General features: G+C 27.1%; 1 protein-coding gene across 8 annotated transcripts in view; it reads right to left on the bottom strand.

The window, feature by feature from the left end:
• The window catches only part of Prp40 (pre-mRNA processing factor 40), a 58,737-nt gene that overhangs the window by 1,795 nt on the left and 33,754 nt on the right, over window positions 1–23,188 (bottom strand). For 4 of the 8 annotated variants that reach the window (XM_071178816.2, XM_043045339.3, XM_043045338.3 and 1 more), the window contains exons 21-26: window positions 21,090–21,185; window positions 19,964–20,047; window positions 13,728–13,854; window positions 13,004–13,065; window positions 12,761–12,907; window positions 2,780–2,815 (exon numbers count right to left, since the gene is read on the bottom strand). In XM_071178816.2, coding sequence (XP_071034917.2) covers window positions 2,780–2,815; window positions 12,761–12,907; window positions 13,004–13,065; window positions 13,728–13,854; window positions 19,964–20,047; window positions 21,090–21,185 — 552 coding nt within the window. The remainder of the gene's footprint in view (window positions 1–2,779; window positions 2,816–12,760; window positions 12,908–13,003; window positions 13,066–13,727; window positions 13,855–19,963; window positions 20,048–21,089; window positions 21,186–23,188) is intronic. The other 4 variants (XM_071178820.2, XM_071178819.2, XM_071178818.2 and 1 more) reach the window with 1 other exon arrangement.

Below are 23,188 nucleotides of genomic sequence, written 5' to 3'. Positions count from 1 at the left end.
TTTAGGAGCCAGGATGTTATGAAATAGAAAGAAGCACAACAGCTTTTTGCTTTAGTATTAAATTTTATTAAAATATTGAGCATCGGCTATAGTGTTTTAGGAACTGTTATGTCCAGGTGTCAGGGAATTGTAAATACCAGGTCAAAAACCACTTTGTTTATTTCTTTTATCATCATGATTTACGAAAAGGAAACAAATTTTGAAAGTGGTGTGCTCTTAAATGGGGTATAAATGACATATGCTTAAAATTTCTTGAATTATCTTAACTCCAACGTGAAGATATTATTTTAATATAGATTTCACTTATGAAATTTGTCTTTCTATTCACAATATGTGTAATCAATTATTTACTTTCAACATATAGCAGAAATAAGACTAACATATACAAGTAGTTGTTTTTTCATTTCTAAATAAAAAGGAGTGATCCTAAATTGACTTAACAAGCATCAAAAGATAAAACAAGCATGATGATGATTAGAACATTATTAACTTCTTTATTTGAATTTTCTTTATATGAATTTCTAATTATTCCTGATTTTAACTAAAAAAAAATTTCCTTTTATAGAAATACAACCGGTTCTCACCAAAACACCAGCAAATTTTTTTTTGCAAAAAAAGTATGTTTTGTTAAGACAGCGAAAAAATTTTTAAAAACATTTCAGATCTCAAAAAAAAGATCCATAATTTATGTTAAATAATAATAATGAATACTAGAAAACAGCCTAAATTTTTGGTAACTTTTATTGCTATATTATAATGAAAAATAGCACATTACTTAAAGAACTTGCTGCTCTTAGATTATTTAAATTTATAATCATGGCACAAAATAGCAGGAAAATTAAAATTGTTGCTAAATCAAAGGCTCATATTTGCACTAATCACCTAATAGAGCCTCAAATATTAGCTCATATTTAATTTAACCAGTTAATACAACTTACATGAGCTAACCACAGTTGCTATTAACTCGTATAGGGTGCCACTTAAAGGTATTATAATTAGTTTTTAAAAAATTTTATAAGTGAAAGGAAAAAAGTATTTTTGTGTTAAAATACATTTTTTAACTATTAATGAGAATTAATTTATCTCAAAAGTTTTGAATGGGGGAAATAATAATGCTTCTATGTTACTGCTTCACTGTTTCTAAGAAATACTAACAATTTTGTGCTACACAAGTGAAATAAATGCTACTCAAAATTATCAGTTCACCTTAGGCAAGCAATAACACAGGAAATAAATAAGATATAAGCTTTCTTTCTTTATAATATTTTTAACAAAATGTATCTTTATGCATCACAATTAAATAATGAAATACTTATTTAACTTTGGTTTTAGTAATTGCAAAATAAAAGCTTAACTATATAATTCATTTATTTTTAAAAATAAGAGAAAATGTAAGGCTAGTGAATGAATTTGAATAAAATACTTGTATCAAATATGCTGTATCTAACTTAGAGGATTTCATGTGGTATTCTAATTAATATTATGTTACTACCCGCCTAACAACACAACAAGGGTGCTGCCAGATGTCCACTGGAAATGAGCTCTGGCTCGCTTTTGGAGGTCTGGGCCTGAAGAATTTGTTCAAGATACATAAGATTACTTAAACCAGAGTCCATCCAAGCCTACAAGCATTCTTTTTTTTACCTCAGAAGTTTTCCCCACATCTAAATTTACCAAAACAACCTTGCACATATGAATAAATTACGTTTAATAAATACTGTTTCGGTTAGAAAGAATTTCAACATTTAAGAAAGATATACTAGGGCGCTTTGATTGCTAATGCTTTGCCAACCCCTAAACAGTGCTCACTTAGTAAACATTCACGATACATTGAATATTACTTTTTACTACCAGACTAAATAAAATTTATCACTCTGTCAATTGAATGCCATAGCCCTAAGTTCGCCATACTAACTCAATTTGCATTTCGCTATCGTCAACCAGACAAGGAGTGACATCCAATGCCGACTATGTATGGACTGAAACTCCAGAATGATTAAAACAAAAATTAAAAAAAGAAAATCAAAATCTTAAACTCAATAAAAGTCATTTGACAGAAAGTTTTAGCCTCATAAAGCAAATGCACCGACACAGATTGTTATTTTTTATTCTTAATAACTGAAGCAAATGTTCGTTTAAAAGTAGAAAAAATTTTATGACGAGTTTGAGCCTGAAACTTTTTTTCAGTAAACAAGTACATCTCATCTCTAATGCCCACTCATGCACATCTGATTCCGTTCCATGGAGAACTATGGTATACAATAAGCCTGTGGAGTCAGCAATGAACTCGTATACACAGTTGCTACAATCAAAGAAACTCTCAAAGTGCAGGGATACACTCAAAATGGTGTAAACTTCGAACATCTCCTGTCACTTCCTTAATCTAGAACAAGTATCCAAACACGTACACATGTTTTTACATTTTCCATTTATTACTCGTGTCCTAGCAGATCTTCTATCGCTATTGCCATTTTCTTCCACTCACTTTCTAGTCATGGATAGCTAAACAATTCTCAATTTTTATTATGTATCCTAGTTTGCCTACAAGCTTGTATGGCAGTTTTAGAAAACTTGCATGTTTTATCAATGATTTGTTTTCATTTTCTATAATAGCAATTTATAAGTAAAGTGCAGTGTGATGTTAGTGACAAGTTTTTGCAAGCAAATTCACATTTTCCATTGATAAATATAATGGGGAGAAATTATACTTAGTCAAAGTGTAGTAAAAAAGAAAAACAATAGACTTTCAATTAAAAAAAGTTAAGTAACATTAACTCACCCTGTTGGACTTACGCATATCAATGGAAGGTCCAGCCTAATGAATGCATGAAGGGAGAATCAATATAGAATGAATGTAATAATGAAGTATTTTGTAAGCATTAAGAGGACAAAGACACTATTCGTGTAACTAAGAAAACAAACCTAATATTTTTAAGTAATTATGCTTTTTAACTAGATATTAATGCTGAATGTAAATTACCAATTTTTTGTTGCTCTATATTTTACTATTCTACTTCTTCTGGTAAGTTTACTATATTGAATTAATAAGCAATAGATAAATTAAAAACTATTTCTAAGATTTATTTTGTTGTTACACTGACAGAAATGCCAACCTATTGCAATACTTTTCTGCAGTTTTCCATAGATATGGAGTTTATTTTTAGTTAATCTTTTGAATGAAATATTATTGCACATTGTGTTAAAAAAGAATACCTCAAATTTAACATACAAGAAAAAAAAAGTACGTTTGCAGAGATAAAATAAAGTTTTCTTTCAAAAATTAAAGGGTCATTCACATGACACTTTAACATGACCCTTTCACATGAGTGAAAAAATATACTAGAGTGTATAAACTGTAAGAAACCATTAAAAAGAGAGAGAGAGAAAGACAACTTTTCTATCATTTTTAAAAGTTTTTCATAAAATATTTGCAAAATTACAATCAATAGAAATTACAGAAAATGTCGTAAATAGGTGGCATAACTGCAATGAAATTGTGTTTTATGAGAATATCAATAATACCTAAGCTTCTTTGATTTTATTACAATGTTTCATAAAAAGTGTTTAATGTGTATTTCTTTATAATTGACATGTACTGCTCTAATAATGTGAAACTTAATTTCTTCCTGCAACTGTAAGAAATAGAATAGTATAATATAGTATAGTACAACCTATGTATGTATTACTACCTGTGTCATTTTTGTATTTGTTTGCACGCTTAAGTAAGAAATTGTAAAAATAAACTATTTTGAGAAAACTTTAATTCTATAGTCTCAAAATTGGATATAACGCTAGTTCACTTTTTGGAAGTCAGTGAAGTGATACATAGTTTTCAATTAAAAAAAAAAAAGCATAAATCTCCAAAAGCTTTTTTTTTTCTTTTCGTTTCATAACAGAATATTAGTTTTTGTCTAGTATTTAATATTTTTACAGCAATTTCAGAATGTCTAATTGGAAATATAATAAAGCTTTCCTATTAATGTTTATGTGTCTTATGTAAAGTTATATTGAAAACAATCAATATCAGAAGTGCAAGAACAATTCTGTTTCTGTTTTTTTCACTGAATTTGGAAAAATGAAGAATATTTTCAAGTTTAAAAGAAAAACAAGCTGGGAAATTTCACCCCATGTTTTAAATAACGTGAACCTCTTAGATTAATCAGTATATGTTGCATTGTAAAAGCCAGAGTTATTTAATTAGAAACAAAAGAAAACTGAAAGGTAACATTTTATCTTATATAGAATATGTAAACCACTTCTCTTGTTTTTCAGAGTCTATGGAAGAGCTTCTTAAACTGTTAGTTGTGCTTCAGATCCTATATGAAGTCACAAGGAGTCTACACCATAACATATATTACTAACTCGCCATACCTGTAATATTTTTTATGTATGTAGGATCACATAATAAGTTAAGTAAGAAGGTATCTCAAGTATTAATTTTAAAAAAATTTGTAAAAGCCCTAGCCTAGTGTTTTGCAACAGTTCACAAACTATGGTAACCTTGGAAGCCTCAACTTCCAAGCTGGAACATTGAATAACTACAAATCGAGAACATTTTCATTCCCATTTAATTTTTTGTGAAGTTTTCTGATTACAAATCGCCATGAGCCTGTGATTCAGAAAAAGTTAAAGTTTGACACTCGTGAAGTAGTAATTCTGATGCAAGCATTTTTAAAAGTTTTAAATGCCTTCTAGTATTTGAAACTATGGAATTTTTCATAACCTGCTTTTACATAGACTTTCTTTTCAAAGAGTGTTTGGTTTGAAATGATTTAAACACACAAAGATATAAGAATATTATCACTATCAAATATTTAAAGAAGGCTGAAATAAATGGAGAAAACAATTTTCAATAGTTATCTCCCAACTTATGTCTCAAGTAAGCAATAAATAAGGCAACAATGAGGGTTCTTTTTAGAAAATAAGTATATAATGTTAGTTTATATGCAAAAGTAAATGGGAAAAATTGAACGAGTTTTAGTAGTGAGGATAAAATAAAATTTCAAGGAGTATCTCTGTATTAAAAATTGTATTAAGGTCTGTATTAAAAAATTTTTAATAATCCAAACAGATTCCATTTATGGCATAATCTAGAGAAGGAGAAATTTTTAATACAAAAAACAATGGTTTTGCTTAACATATGTGTTACATATACGTTTAAAGAAAAATTAGATATTTCAAGAAGGGATAAACAAAAAAATCTACAATGGCTCATAATATATATTTACTTAACCACTTAACTCTACAACCACAATTTGAAGTATTAGAAAAATAGAAAGAAAGAAAAAAAAGTTGGTCTAAATTTATAATTATTTTCATCATTTATTTATTGCGTCTTTCTGTATAATATTTTGTAAATAAACAAATGTTGCAGATTGTTTGCAGGTTGACCAAGAAATGTTAAACTAAAAGCAAAAGCCAGTTATTTTTTACAAGTTCACATGCCATGTCTTGAATGAAATAGACTTAATTTCTCTAAATATAAACACCAGGTAAAGTTTTAGGTATCATGATTTCTTAATCAGTATGTACTGGTATGCATTTTAATGACAAACAATATAAAAAAGAGGATTCAAACAGAAAGTATTAATATTAAATGCAACTTGAAAACTGCAGAAGGCTAGTTTGACAATAAATACTAAAATTTCAACCACTATTGCTTTCATCAATCTATCATATTCTACCAATAATTTCTTCCTTACTAAATGTTTCTTTAGGGTTCTTGATACATCTGGGTAACTAAGTAAACTAAAACTTTCTGGTAGTTAGTCAAGCATTTGAAAGGCTAAGTCATAATGCCGAACAGGCATTTTCTTCCAGCACAGGCATTATAAAATATTTATATTAAAAAAATGCAATTTATCAAAGCCAGCAACATTTTTAAGGTAATCAGAGAATATTATTTAGTTAACATACATTATGTTTTTCCTTTTATTCAAAGACAAAAATGTTTAGATACTCAAGGTCAGCAACAACTCAAATTACTGAAAGCTCAGATGAAGGTAATTAACTAATTAATTCATAAAAAGTGTTATTTAAAGACACAGTGAGTTGAAAGGTAAAAAAATCTACTCAAAGTATTACAATCATAATTTTTTTATAATTTATATTTTATCATAATTTTCATTAGTATTTGTTTTTGTGTTATTTTTTGGCAAAGGTTTCTAATCAGCTTTTCAATAAAAGACACCAGCAAGTTATTTCACAGCACAAAATGTGTTAAAAACTGCAGTTCTCTGTTTCAGGGGAAAAAATTTCTTTTTTATCATTCAAACCTTAAAATTTATCAATATCTGATTCTTTTTTTTCTTTATTTTTGTTACTAAGGCAAATTGACAATTGATAATTTATTATTTTATAATTAAAAAAAGCACTATAAGACACAAGATATTGCATCAATTTAAACTTGTTGCACAGCCTTAAAGTATAAATATCTTTATATATTTGAATCACAGTTTTCCTTCTCTTTTTCAAATATCGATAAACTTCAGTAGCTATAACAAAAAAAGAAATCATACACTTGGATTATCAGAACTTAAAAGAATTTTAAGTATTTTTCAATGGAAAATTACACGTAAAACAATTATTTATTGCAAGTTATAAAGGAAGCTATAGTTTAGTAGATATCGCTCTAACAAAAAAGTTTGAACCACTCAATGATAACTTTATGTGCTAAAAATTACTTTTTTATTGTATAATAATAACTTATGAATTACAATGTATGTACAATTAATTAATAAAAAACTTATGAATTACAATGTATGTAGAAACAGTTCAAAATTATTTTAAGTCATTATTAAATTAAATATTAAAATAATAAATAAATAAAAAGTATTTTTACATAAAAGTTTTGAGTTGGGTGTACTAACATTTTAAATTGCCTAAAATTTGTTCCAAAGAACTAAAGTAAAATAACAATAAAGGCTTTTGACCATTTTCCTGACTACACTAATGGGGTCACACCTGCAAGTTTACTATTATCATCCATAACGTGATTGTCAAAAATCTGAAATGGTCAAAAAAAATTTTACGTTTACTCTGAGAAAGTTAATTTTTGTGTCTCTGAGTGACTTCAAATGATACGACTACATATTAAAAGTAAAGTTTGATATGACCATTAGGTCCACAGTTATTCAGTGTATAATAAATTTCATTTGTGGACTATACACCATAAAATTTTAAAACAAAAAAATTTCATAGGACTGGTGACTGGAGATGCATTACATAATAGTGTTACTACCTGTGTCAATTTGTGATTAACATATTTTAAATAGGGTTTTTTTAAACTTATTTTATTGCAGCTGTTATACATGGAGGATAAAAAAGATATTAAATGAAAATAAAACTTTACCTTGTATTTAATATAAAAGTTCAACACAATATTAGAATATTAAAGTTGACTAAAGTTAAAAAAAAGTATCATAGAGAAAGTTAACTCTTAAGATTTTTTTCTCAAAATTTTAAAGGAGTTTTTGAAACTTTTTTAAAAGGAATTTAAAACAACAACTTATGTTTCGGGCAGGTAGGATACAGTAATTTACTGTCAGCTATTTGTATGTCTGGGTTTATATTGATTAGAATTTTGATATAGAAACATGATTTTATTAATATAAAATTAGCAAATCATGAGAAATCAAAACTGTTAAATATCTTTTACATTGTTATTGAAAAACTTCATTATTAACTAATTATAGTGTTACTTAGAATATTTGATAGAAATCAATTAAATATCACTGCTGCCTTTATAAATCAAATGCTATGTAATATATAGATGCTAATTCACTACTTCTAACTAAATATGAGATGCAAACTCTATTTAAGGTCAACTTACTTAATGAGCAAAATGGTTTGTCATAAAAAATTTTTTTTAGGAATATGTGTTTTTGAAAATGTTTTGTTTTAATGAAATGTTATATTATTTAATTCCCAGAGTCCAGAGATATTAATCCCATGATATGTTTATTCTAAATTTGCTTTTTAAATTTGTCAGTCAATAATTCATTTTAAAATGGACAAAAGAATGAATTCACAATTTGTTAATAATGTTTATTAGCATGTTAAAATGAAATGCAAACCAAAAAAATTTGCATATAATTTTTAACCAATTTTTTTTCCACTGCATAATCATTATTATTATTATTATTATTTTATCAATTTATAATACTTTTAAAGTCTAAAAATTGAAAGGCATTTATTGATAAGAACATTTGTTTATAATTTGAAATTGCTCAGAAAGATAAAGAACAAATAATTATAATGTTTCTATTTAATAGAATAGTTGTAATTAAATTATATAAAATAGTATTGTATAAATGTATTTCTGTAAATTAAACAAATTCTGCATTTCTGTCCATACGATTACATGAACTGTAGTAAATTTTTACAAACAGAATATAATTGAGTTATAAACGAGAAACTTATTAGAAAAAACTTTCCCCCTGTTTTTAAAAACTTAATGCAATATAATAGAAATTATTTTGTTTTATTTAAAGTTTTTTACACTTCAAAGCAAATTTACTTTATAAATATATTTAAATTTTATCAAAGTAAAAATTACAAATCACTAAAAACATATCTTTTAACAGATCAACAAAAATACACAGAATTTTTTTTAACCTTAATCATTAACAGATACATTTTTTTTAAATGTTACAAAAGTTCAAGTATAAAGAATGCATAGGAATAGAATCTTTCATTTTCAAGCCATTACACAGCGTTTTGTTTAAATAAGCTCTAAGCAAAACTCATTAATGACATTTTTTTAACTATCTATAGTTTAAATTATAAACAAATGCTTATTACTTTAAATTTTTGTTATATTTATATCAAAATTTTAAAAGAAAATTGATATTCTTCGTGTGAGCCGTATTATATTCCATAATTCACTTTTTTTATGAAAAAAAAAGCATAAGAAGAAAACATTTATTCACCCAGATCCAATTTCAGTTTAGAAAAATATGAATTTGTATGTATGTCCCAAAATCTAGAAATAAGTATGAAGTTCAAAAAAGAAAATTTTTTTTAAATCCAAGGAAATATTAAAATATCACTAACAACTGAAATTTAGAACTGAAATTTTTAAAATTTATGAAAATTAAAATTAACACAATTAAAATGAATTTTTAATTTTACAAACACATTTTAGATTCAATTCAATATCAATACTAAAATTTTTAAGGCATAACAATTCACTTTCTTTATTCATTTTCCTCATTTAATGAAGGAAAAATGTATTTATTTAACTTGAATTCACTTCTTCAATGATTCAAAATCTTTTTATAACTCTTTTCTTTCGTGAAAAAGTTTATTGATTAAAACTTAATCAGTCAAACACGTAGAGAGTCTACAACTTGAAGCATATTGTTGTACATAAGGAATCTTTAGACTAAAATTATTAATATTTAAAAAATTAAAAAAATAAATTACATTTTTACCATGAACAATGTAGGAGAAAAAAATTTTGGAAAAAATACAACCAGAGGAAAATGGGCTCAATTTTGTTAATTTTTTCAAGTAATGTCAAGACATGAGTCAACAAAATGACATTTAATTTTTATATAACTAGTTAGTTTAAAATAAGTAAGACACATTGCTTTAATCTTAGCTAAGCAACTGTCTTACAATTTTACTGTATAATACACTCTTACAATCTTAGTTTTACTACGGGTAACTGCTTCAGTTTATCACAAAAAAATGATAAAATTTTTAAATAACAATATCTGAAGGCTGAACTTCGTGAAATGTGGAGTACATCATAACCAAATACTGAGGGATGGAGAATTAATTATTATATGCACTTATTTTAACGTATTTTTGCACTTAATTTATTGAGACAAAAATATTAGTCAACACTTGTCAATTTCCAAATAAAAAAAAAGAAATATTTTTTTTAACTTCTTTCAAATAAAGTGTTAAAGTTTTTTGCAAAAAAAAAAAATTTAATAACTTTTTTTTAAAGTTATAAAAACCTTATGATTCAAAAAATAAGCAAGAAAATTAAGAAAAATATTTGGCATAAGTTTTGATATAATATATATCAAAATCATATTAAAAAATACATCAAAATGAAAAACCGTAACAAATCTTAATGTTCCCACATAGGTAAAGATAGTATTTTAACATTACATAAAAAATTTTGTATTATATTCAGCAAATAGCATAATTTTAACAAAGATGGCTTTATCATAAAATAATTAGCATTTTAAAAAAATATAACAAACACTAATTTCTAAATACTACTCCAATGTTGTTAATTAACTAATTAATTATTATTATTAATTATTATAAATTATTTTATTTGATTAAATTAATTTTCCTTCAGTTTTTCCTTTAAATAATTAACATTGCAAGCTCTTAAAAAAAATAAAAAATTTAAAGATCTTAACGATATTGAGCCATGCCTAACATTCTTTATAAAATATGATCAGACACACCTAATTAATAAGGCTTTTGATTATCTCCCTCCCCCCTCCATAAGTACAAACTTCTTAATGCTGGAAAATAAGGGGTTCTGAACTATTATAAAGTATAATCTAAGAATTAAAATAACTAAAGCTCAATCTGTAATTATTAGTAAGCTAATCAGTGAAATGTATAAATGCACATTTATACATGCAATCAAAATATATATACATTAACACAATAATTATTACATAAGTACTATAATAAATACTGTATTTATAATAAAAAGCTTGAAATATTTCAACAACTAGTCAGGTCCTTCCAGCACAAACTCCCATAATTTACAGGGATAAGATTGGCCAAAAGGCAAAAAAGCTGAAATTTCATGCGATGAAATCGTGATTTATAGCAAAAATATCAGTAACATATTCTCATACAGTTTCGCTGATGTTGTAATGCCTACATATAGCAATAATCGTCGATAGAAAAACTGCCATTTATAGGAACTAATTTTAAAAAAAAACTTACTTTTTACATCTTGATTTTTAAAATCACGTGAATATAAATCACGATATTGAAATCACGTGAATGAAACTCGATATTGGATTTCAAAAATGTGAAAATACAAATCATGATGCGTAATTTTCAGATCGTGTAGATACGAACTACGATGCATAATTTCTAAATGGCGTGAATACGAGTCCAAAGGCTAATTTTTAAATCGTGTAAATACAAAAATAGATGTTGAATATTACAACCGCAAAAACAAATCACGACATTGGATAAACTCGCTGTGAATACGAATCGTTACATAGAATTTTAGAAATGCCTCAATACAAATCGCGATATTGGATTTTTAAATCTCGTGAATAAGAATCGCAATGCGCAACTTTTAAATCAGGTAAATATGAAAATCGATGTTTGATATTAAAATACAAGCTATCTAGCGGAAGGGGGAAAATTAAGAAAATCTTATTTTCTGCTCATAAAAGCTAAAATAAGCAGATATGTAGAAGGGTTAGCAGCTACGTAGTTTGAATCTTCAATATATCTTTCAATATATTATATCTATATATCAAATCAGAAATAAATATAATTATTTTATTTCAACGACTGAATTTTCAGAAAAGGCGAAATATTTATTAAAAAAAACTGAATCTTTTAGAAAATCGGAGTTTTGATAATAAGGCTGAAATTCAAGAGACAAAAATGAAAAAGGCGGAAATCCGCTAAAAAGAGGAAAAATCTCATCCCTGAATTAAAAAATTTCAATCAATTCCTATCTTTATCAAATCAAATGAATAAAAGGAAGATGAAAATTTTGAATTGATGAAGGCAAAAAATTAGACAATTTTTAGTTGGTCCCCTATATCAGCAAACATTCAAGAGAATTTCGATTTAATTTCAGAAGTTGAAAGGAGCATTGAAGTCTGAAATTCCACATAAAATATGGCAGAATTGCATGTGAGAGTGGGAAAATCCAGCTCAGTGTTTGCGCATGCGGCGCCCCGAATATACATATGACTGCACCCCAAAATAGATAGTGGTTGAATAAATTGTGAGAATGTTAAACAGAGCATTGTGAAACACTCACTTTTTCTGTAATTCATAATGACAATCAACAAGACAAAGATAAAATCTTGTTTTGGAAGAGAGAAAATTAAGCACTTTTAACAAACACCCAATAAAAAAGTAACTTAACTGGCTTTTAAAAAACAAAAATTTAAAATAAGCACCTTTAAGCACTTTATAAAAATGCTACACACCCTGATTGTGCAATAAAAATTCCTTTTTTTTTTTTTAATTATGAACTGTTATCTAAAAATCACATAAATAAAACAATATGTATATAGAGATTTATTATATTTTTAAATGCTAAATCCGCAACTGTTGATGCTTTTAATATCAACAACATTATAAATTATTTTTTCCCCCATTATTTTTTAAGTTGAAGTCAAATGAAAAGAAAAAGATGAAACTTAAACTACTGAAAAACCAGTAATCTAGTTAAGGATAAAGTATAAATTTTAAATAATTAATCTTCATGATCAATTTGAAATTGGGTTATTAGTGTTATTACAGATAACGCTTGTTAACCAATATAATTTCACAAATGTTTTGCATAATGGAATCAAACGCATCCTATGCATTCCACTTCTATTACCGACTAGTATAAAACACAAATGAAAAATTGCACGATGCAATGAAATTGTGAATAATATAGTTCTAAACTAACATATCAAAAAAATATGATATTGAGATAACAATTAATATACAAAGGTATAGACAACATGTAACTTTAATCAGACAACCTTCTTTTATGAAAATAATAAATACATTATCGACTTATACGACAAACCTTGTCACTAGTTTGATCAACTTCTCCCTCTTCACGAGATAGGCTACTACTATGACTTGGGCTGCGATTATGGCGGCTGTCCTTTTTTTTCTTTTTCTTATCTCTACCCCTACGATCATTATCACTCTCAACTTCAGAAGATGATGGCTGAGGAGACAAACAAAATTAATAAAAATTTCAACAAATTACATTATTCAAAATTAACTACTGATATTTGTCACAAAATCACAATATAATACTTACTGTAGGAGACCGTCTTTTATCTTTCCTCCTGGATTTTTTCCTGTGACGTCTTTGATTTTCCTCTATTAAGAAAATTTTTAGATTAAAATCAAATAAATATCAATTGTTCAATGCAATAAGAAAACGTATCAGCCATATTAAATCAAAGACAGCTTATTATAACTTATCAATTCTTTACAATTGAAAAATTACGGAAAATAATTAAGAAAAATAGAGTATAATAATATATAGTTTATAGAATTGAATTATTAGTTCAAAATTTAAATTAATATCTTAATTTAAAGAAAGAAGTTACTTTTATGAGATGATGTGAAGCCAATTTATGTGGCAGAAATATTTTTTGCAAATTAATGAAGCTATTACGCTATAACCAAACAATATAGATGGAAACTAAGGTTTACACCAGCATAGCGACATAGGGACAATGCCACCAAATATGTTTGAAATATTAGACTATTCCACCAATGATATTATTCAATTTAAAAAATAATAATAAGGATTTTATTATCATGTGAAAAAACATGACGATATTGCTAAAAATGCAATCATCAAAACCACAGGCATTTACCATATTTCTGAACTTGTGATTATTCCACAGCAGATCAAAAGCATCAAAAATTATTATTCAATTACAAATTTTGAGATTCATTTGCGTAAATGTGTTGCATTAAAAAAATTTGGGTAAAAAGATTGTCATAGTATATCAATTTTAAAAATATTTTACCATCGTCTGATCTGCCTCTGGAATCTCCTGATGATCGGCTTTTAGATCTGGACCTAGATCTCGATCGAGATTTGTGTTTCTTTTTCCGACTGCTTTTGTGCCTGTAATCTTCTTCTGATTCTGAGCGCTGCAAATATAACAGAAAACCTTCCATTAGTAAATATACATACACACATATATATATATATATATATATATATATATATATATATATATATATATATATATATATATATATATATATATATATATATATAGGGGAAAGTCGGGTAGCCCCGCCCACTTAAGGATTATTGCGTATATTTCTGAATAATATTGAGTAATAATCAATATTTTTGTATGTTCAGTGGTGCAAGTGGCAAAACATGGTTTTGGAGCATCTTTGGAGCAACAATAAAGCAATTTTGGAGCAGCGAAACAAAGATTTGGAGCATATTTAATAAAAAGAATTAAAATAAGAATTTAATAACAAGAATTTTTAATTTTGTTCATTAATAACATATCTTATTTTTTACACTTTTTTGAAGGTCCCTGCATTAACAAATTAAGTTTCTTTGTGCTATCTTCCAATGCTGTTAAATATTCTGCTATCCTCGACTTAGCCTCAGATAAGAGGATCTGTCCGCTTTATATAATCGACATGTATTTATTATTTAACTCATCTTTCATATTTTTTTCAGCTGTGGCTAAGAGATCATGAGAAGCCTTCAATTTTTTTTTTTTTTTTTTTTTTTGCAAATCAATTTCAGCAGCTTTCAAACTGCTTTCCTCAGTTTCAGTGTTTTCACATTCTTTTTTCTCAACCTCTAATGGAGCAGAATAATTTTTAAATGCTGCAAGCCAGGGATGTGATTGACAAAAACAGAAAAAAGAGGAAATTTATAACTGTAGCATTAAACGTGCAAAAGAAAAAATGATATGAATTCAATAGCCAATCTGATAATGATTACATTATTATCTATTCAAATAAATATAAATAAATGGTAATTATGTTCTTAAATAAAATCTTGATAAAAATAATTTTTTTTTAATAATTTAGATAACTTTGAGTAATTAAGCATAAGCAGGATTTTATGTATCACATCATTTTAAAAAACATTTCTTTAATGATCAAAGGACCTTTATGGACATTCTCATCAGTTCTTTGTTTTTTCGATGGTCTTTTATTAACATGACTGATCTGTAGTCTGCGTTTTGCAGACTTTTGATCATCAGTGTTGATAGGACAAGAAAGTTCATTTCTCACACAATTTTTAGAGGCCTTAGATTAAGAATCGCGATGTTGGATTTCAAAATCACGTGAATAAGAATTGCGATGCTTGCTTTTAAAATCGCGTGAAAAAGAATCGCGATGCCGTATTTTAAAATCGCGTGAATAAGGCGATATCGGATTTTAAAATCGCGATGTTGGATTTTAAGATTGCGTGAATAAGAATCGCGATGTTCGATTTTAAAATAGGGTGAATAAGAATCGCGATGTTGGATTTTAAAATCGCTTGAATAAGAATCACGATATTGAATTTTAAAAGCACGAAAATACAAATCGCGGTATTGAATTTTTAAATTGCGTAAATAAGAATCACGATGCATAATTTTTCAGAGTCCGTGAATACTTATCGCAACGAGTAATGATTAAACCGCGTATAAATTCGAATATCGATGTTTGGTATTACAACCGCGTGATAACGAATCGCAATATTGAAATTTAAAAATATATATGAATACGAATCGCGACATTGGATTTTAAACTAGCGGGAATATGAATCGCGATATTGGGTTTTAAAAACGTTTAAAAACAAATCGCGATATTGGGTTTTAAAAACGCTTAAATACAAATCGCGATATTGAACTTTTAAATTGCGTGAATGGGAATTGATTTTCAACAAAAGAAAAAAATTTTCAACAAAATATCATTTACTGCATAAAAATTTTTCCGCGCGGAAATTTATGAAAAAAGAGCGGAAGATATGGAAAAATCTGAAAAAAGCGGAAATCAGCGGATCCGCGGAAGAATCACATCCCTGTGCAAGCGCCACTTTAATCATATCGTTGTCAACTTTAAAGTTATTTAAACCCCCTATTTTGTTAATATGTGACACAAATTGTCTCAAACCATTAACACTATGCAAATTTAAACTTGCCATATTGGCATTCCCATGTGGTATGCACAAAAGAGCTTTAAAAAGCTTTGTTACAAGAGGATATTTGATATTTCCCAAATTATCTTTCTTCACAAAATAGTTTTTCCAAAACACATCAATTGGTGCATATTCATTTGAGTCAAAAGACTAACCTTCTGGTTCCCCACATAACATCGGTCCATTCATCTAGTAACAAAGGTGCCTCTTCAGGTGTTATAAAGGATGGGGTAACTGTTGCCAGATATCTTATTGGCTTATTAGAAGTGTCTTCCATTCTCATTACAGAATGCATCACTTTAAGATGGTACAGTAACCTATTTTCCAGAGGCAATGCTTTTAATAACTTTTTTGCACATGCCAAGTAAAAAGACCTGCCACCTAAATGCATAAATTTTTCTTTTCTGAAGAAGATAAGGACGTCATCGCCTTTGTGGTATCTAGTCCAACCTCTATTAAATTTGAATTTTGCCAAATATCTGCATTTTCTACATCCAATGATTTTAAGTCCTTTCCTGACAAACTAAGAAAAGCAAAACTCTTTAAAAACCACCCTTACAACGTTTTAAAAGGGGGTTCGGTACCTCCTATGTTGACAATGTTAAAATGGCATATTTCGATGTACCTTTTTAAAAAAAGTATCGTAGTTAGAGCTTTGAAATTTTTTTTGTGTATGTAATAGATATTCTAGATTATACTGAAGTGAACTTTTTTTAATTTAGTGAATTAAAAGAAATTTAAAAAAAATAAATTACACAGCATGTCAGAAAATTTTAAAAGCTTCACATTTTCATCCGAAAATTTTGAATTAAAAAAAAATATTAAGTTTCTCTTAAAAAACTGCTCACTTCAGCACAAATTACAGTACTAAAGGAACTTTTTAAATCAAAAATCAAAGTGTTGTGATCAATAGTTTTCAAGAAAAGGTACATCGAAGCAAAAAAAACATAGTTTTGAGTTATTTGCATTTAAAGCGTAAATATTAGACTACCAACAATATTTAAAATTTAAATTCAAAAATCAAAATGTGTTTCTAAGTTATAAATCTCGTACTGCTTACATTTCAAACAAATTACTCTTAAATGTTTCTTTTATTTGATTGAAAAATAGGTTTTTATACTATACTCTCCTCACTTTTCGAGTGAATAAAAAGCCCTTAAAATGATCAAACTGAATGCGATAATTATAAAATTGTATAATTCATAAACCATCCATAAATTTTATTCATGAAAATTGAATATTCAAGTCTTTACCAAGATGTTTTGTTTAAATTTAAATGAGTTAAAAGTATTTTTGTTAAAAAAAATAACTATATTACAAAAAAAATCTAAAAAAATGCATATTTCAAGATAAACATTCTAAACACAGAAATAATTAACAAAGAACTGTAAATAAGAATTTACTTCAAAATTAGAAATATTATGTAAAGAACATTTAAACAAAAAATCAAAATGATGTAACTAGAAATTAGGGAGAAAAAAAAATCCGGTCCAAGGTAAATTCGAATAATGTAAACGAAATTCCTAATCTACGCCGGTAATGACAGCTTCAAAACAATCCTGGTTCATAAGCAATGTTTTTTTTGCATTTCAGTACTTTATTTTCTTCTCATTTACGTAAGTAAGCAAAAACGTAATGAAGAATAAAAAAAAAAACGTAAAAATAATGACCTAATAACAGTATAATAAAAGAACAAAACAAAAATAGACTTAACAAATCAAACTAATGTAAATCTTAGTTTTATATTCAAAATTCTCGAAAATCGCATGGAAATAAAGAACAAAAAAATAATCCAGTTAAAGTTACAATCAACTAAAGATATTGTAAAGTTGAAATTATAAAAAAAATTTTAATGGCTTGGTAATAGCACATGCAAAAAATAATGAACATTATAATGTTTACGAAATCGTCAGTCAGAAGTGGGCGTGGCATGGGTGTTTTCGGTTTGTTTACATTTTTTAAATTAAGTTTAAGTGCACTTCTACGTGGATTTCAAACAAAAGCAATATATCGTTAGAAAGCTAATAGTTTCTAGTTTAATTATTGATCAAAATCTCAATTCGATTTTTTGAAGGTTTTTAGGTACTGAACCCCCTAACTAGAGACACCATTTCATCATACAGCAAGTAAATCAATGGTGTCTCAGTTTGGAAAAGACCTAAAAATTTATTTAATATTTCTTAAAAAAGAGCTTTTGGCAAAAGCAATTTAAATAAATTCAATATTGAGTGGCTCATACTATTTTTTAAATTAACAATTACTTTATTTAATTCTGTAAAAGGTAATTCAAAACTCGAATTAATTTAACTATTATTTAAGGTTATCGAGTGCATTTTTCTTAAAATTTAAATAAATGTTATTTGTAATAGTATATTCAATAAAACATTAACAGGATTAGTATTGATCATACCGAATTTATAAAAATATGTAAAGAATTAAGCCAATTAAAAAAACTTTAATTTATATTACAAATGTAAATTAGTGAATGGCCCCTAATAAATTTTTATTAAAATTGGTTACCAAGCACAGTATTTTATTAATGAAATTATTTAAAAAAATTAAATAATTTTTAAATGCAAATACAATGAGTATTGAAGCTAAAAAAAAAATTTCAGAAGTAAATTATTATATTGTCCCTACACTCATAAAATTTAGCAAATCTGTGATAATTAGAATTTTTTATATCAGTTGCTTTCAATCAAATCATTAAGAGATGAATTAAAGTATTTTTGAATGACAAATCTGAAAAACATAAGATTTTTTGCTGCATTTAAAATATTGAAAACTCCTCTCTTCATACTTATTTAAAATCTTGCCTCTAAATATTATTAAGTTTTTTCCTAAAACGAATTAAGAGCACTTAAAATTTGAAAGTAATAATACAATTATAAAATGCAATAAGTAAAAAAATATATTAGTAAAAAAAGGTAATAAATTAAAATAAATGTTTAAAAACAATATACAATTAGTGGATGGTCCCTCAGATAAAAAATTTACGTTTAGGAAACTCAATTAATTCTTATCTTTATTAAATTAAATGAACAAAAGGGAGATGGAAATTTTGAGGATATGAAGCTTTGTGGTTCTTGACTGCTCTGAGGATCAACATGAAAATATGTACTTAGTGAATGGTCCCTCAAGTTAATTCAAAGATCATGGTACTAATCTATAAATAGAATAGCGTAAGAAGGCCAGTAGCTTGCCATTGACGAAGACGATGGCACTTCAATAACGATGAAATTAACAAGAGAAATAAAATTTTCTTTTGCTATTAAAATTTGGCAATGTTTAGTTAGTCCCCGAAAATTCGAGAGAAGTTTCGGTTCCATTTCAGAGAGTGGAAAATGAAGCCTGAAATTGAGAATATCTTGCAAAATGAAGCAGAGTTGCAAATGAGAGTGCAAGAATCCTTCCTTCCCACTGAATCCAGAGCAACCCTCCACATGGCAGTAGTTTGGTTGCCGCAAAATTGAGACTCGGCGATACCCAGGGGAAAATATCCTTTTTGGCGCAGATCGGCGCAATTTAAGCCAAATATTTCAATTTGGAGCATGTAGGCGCAGGTTTCTAGAATTGGCGCAGATCGGCGCAGCACTTGCACTACTGTATGTTTCTATTGTTTATCATCTAATTAAATAATGCAAAAAGAATAAACCAAAAAAATAATAGTTTAACTTAAAAAAATAGAAATTCAAAAAATTTGACTACTGTATTCAACCTATTTTCAAAACTATTGTTTACCATGTTACCAGCTGCATAAATACTTGAAACTTTGAAAATAATCTTTCTTTAATATAACAATAAATGTTCGATTGTCCATTGACTTGAAAAAATATTCTATACATATGAAACTGACAGTGGGCGGGGGTACCCGACACTCCCCTATATGTCTAAGAAATGGCAAAATAGAAAGTAGCTGAAATTGGGAATCATGGTATAAAGCATAGATAGTAGTTACTTTTCTTTATATGTAACACAAAGACATTTTTCTTAAAACTAAAAAAATTATAAAATTACTTTCTAAAAATAAGTTTTCTGGTGACCTAAAAAAAAAAAAAATTGAAGCACATTGCTAATCAAACATATAATTATACTCACAGATCTGGAATGAGACCGATGCTTTTGTTTCTTTGACTTTTTGGAATGCTTTTTAGGTTTACTATGATGATGACTGCAAGCTTCCTGCGTGAAAAAAATTACTATGTTTAAACAGAGTTTCAGGAAATGCAAAGAAATAAAATCTGAATAAAAATAAACTAAACTAATACAATTTTAATAATTAAATTATTTTCTTTAAATAGTAAAATATTAAAAAAATTCTGAACTATGGAAGTTCTTAGAATCATAGCTGCCAATTCAAAAGAAAGAAAAGTTTATTTTTGGAAAAAAAGTTCAATTCGATTTAATTTTTTGTGACATATAAAAGAAATGCAAAACTTATATCACATTAAAACTATAGAAATGATATTAAGTAAATAATGATAAATATGAAACACGGAATACAACCGTCAAAAGTTTTAATTTTTATTATTAGATTCTAAAATTCATAATTTTGACTATTTAAAGATAATACATTAAACCTCTTAGCTACAACATATTTTTAAATAACATGCAGACTGAAGGCTTCAGTAAGAAATATCAGTAAAAAACAATAAAAAGAAACAAACTACTTTGTAACTATTAAATTTATTTAAAAAAATGTTGACTTTCTTCTTTCATTTCAGTCACTTTTTCAGTTTGAAATATTACACATGTAACTTCTAATATGATAAGCAGAATAATAAATCAATTTTAGTACATTGTTTATTTATGCATTTTTTTCTCAAAATTTTCAATTAGGAAATTTTCTATTAAAAGCAAGACAAACAAAGAACTAACATCAGGGTCCAGGCAAAAACAATGCAACAACATCAACTATGTGTTGTTGTATTGTGATGACAAAATTGTATTGTGAAAAACAAAATTTACTTGATTTTACAAAATATACAAGAATACAAAAAGAATTTAAAACATTTTCACTTTTTATGACACTTTTTATCATTATTGTCTAAAATTAAATTTTATTGTAAAAAAAATCAAATACAATCATAAAAGTAAATATAGATCATTAACGAATTATAATAAAAAAGCATTTTACAGCTGAATTCTTCAGCTAAAAATTTATCTTATACTATAAAAAGTATTTTTAATAAAATGTTCTTTATTTATAATAGAGCAATCTCACCTCAAGAGTTTGTTGATATTCTTTAAACAGTCTAACTCTTTCGGATTCAACTGTTATATTTTCAAATGGAGCTTCATTTTCAAATTGTCTTCGAACCTAACATGAAAACAAAGAATAACTTTTAACTATGAAATTAGCATCACTTTTAAAGTGTAAAACCTTGTATGTGACGCAAATTTAAAAGAAAAAAATACTAAAATGAAAAAAAGAAAAAAAACATTAAGCAAGCTTTCAAAAAAAATAAAAACTATGTATCATTTTAATTAATGATACTAAGCAGACAATGATTTTAGACTAATATTAAATTAGTTTTAAAAAAATAGCCCATGAACAAAAATATTAAGTAATGCATTCATTCCCACAACAGCCCATTATGGGCCACAGTTGTGATGTAGGTTAAGGCTTCACAATTTCATGGCCAATTGCAAGATGACGACAGTGTGATACAGCACGAAAAAAGTTAGCAAGATAGTTTGTCCCAAATAAAATTTAACTCAGAAAAAAGAAACATGGAGATCAGAGAAAAGGCATGCTTATTGAACACAAATTGCAAGTAATTTTCAAAATGACTTCCATTAACGCTTTTACAAGCATTGGCACATTTAACAAGGTAATTTAAGACCAACACTTGAGGGAAAACTTTTTTGATCCCTTGTTCAATTTTCGACTTTAGTTGGGTGATGGAAATATTAGTATATAGACTAGAAAATAGTCTGGAGAATAGTCCCCATAGAAAAAAGTCTGGAGGTGACAAGTTCACACTTCAGGGAGGCCTCAATCATTTTGAAATCAGGCAGTCCCCAAAAAACTCTTTAAGGAAAGACATGACATGGTTGTTGCAGATGTATGGGAAGTAGCTCCATTCTCCTGAAACCACCATCTTTCTGCAGGTACAAATAAATTAACAAATTGCATGAAAAGGTATGCTAAATTATTAATTGTGCTATCAAAGAACAATGGCCCCATGATTTGTTTACACCAATTTCCTTGTCTTTTGTGAGTAGTCTTATTACTTGGGACATACTGTATAATTTTAGGTGGCTAATGTAAAAGAAAAAAAGTTTCTTTATAGATCCTGTAAATGAGACAACTTAGCTTTTCAAATATGTGTTGTTGTACTGTTCTCAATGTTGATCCATTGTTTGATGCTAAACAAATCATTTTGTGATTGAGAATCCTTTTGCAAGTCCCTTAGATACAATCTCATAAAAGCTAGAGAAGTAATTATACTCTAAGTAAGTCTAACATTTCATATTTTAAAACAACCATGAAAAACTAGAGGCTTCTTTGCATCCCAAGACCAGAGAACCTCTAAAAGCAATCTTTGATTTCAAAAAATTCTATTTTCTTCATTCTTTTTCTATTATGGCACTACAGCACTCTAAGGGAATAGATGAGCTAAACAATGTTGTTCTAAATTTTCTTGTTCCAAGCCTAGAATTTTCAGTGGGTTAATTATTCTATTGCTTAACATAAATTTAAATGATCTCAACAAAATGTTTTGTTATTCCTTTATCTTTACTTTCTTTTTCATTTTATAAAAAAAAAATTTCAAAAATATATCATATACCCTGACAAATATTCTGTTACATCAGAATTTATCATTTTGTTTATTATTTTAATGAATTCAGAGACGTAGCTGTCATTACATTACTTTCATCCTAAAAAGAGTTTTGTTCTGACCAGCAACGGGAGCAAAGGTGTCAGTCCTAAGATGTCTACATAGTGTTTTCCTATTTTGTAGCAAATGCTGTTAAGTTTCTTTTGGGAGTTTCTTCACTAAGTCCATATCAATTGAACCACAATTACTAAATATTCTTTATGTCAGATTTCCATGTGAATCCCTGTTAAATCTTTGTTATCTTAGATTGTCATGAAGTCAATAAACTGCTAGTTGAAATAATTTTATCTCTTATTCTCAATTTGTTCATTTCAAGATGTTTCAAAGAAATATTGCTTCAAGGGAAGAATATTGTAAGATTTCTTTGTTGAGCCTTGTTTACTTCTAAATCTCTGATACCAAACGATCATTGGGCAATGATGAAAAAATAAATTGATTCACAAAATATTAAAACTCAAAACAATAAAAATAATATTTT

The sequence above is a fragment of the Parasteatoda tepidariorum genome, chromosome 6 (genome assembly GCF_982258835.1).
Source record: "Parasteatoda tepidariorum strain Cologne lab strain chromosome 6, Ptep-v5.0, whole genome shotgun sequence".
NCBI lineage: Eukaryota > Metazoa > Arthropoda > Arachnida > Araneae > Theridiidae > Parasteatoda > Parasteatoda tepidariorum.
Note: the sequence above shows the minus strand (reverse complement) of the source record. Positions and strands in the feature narration are given on the sequence as shown.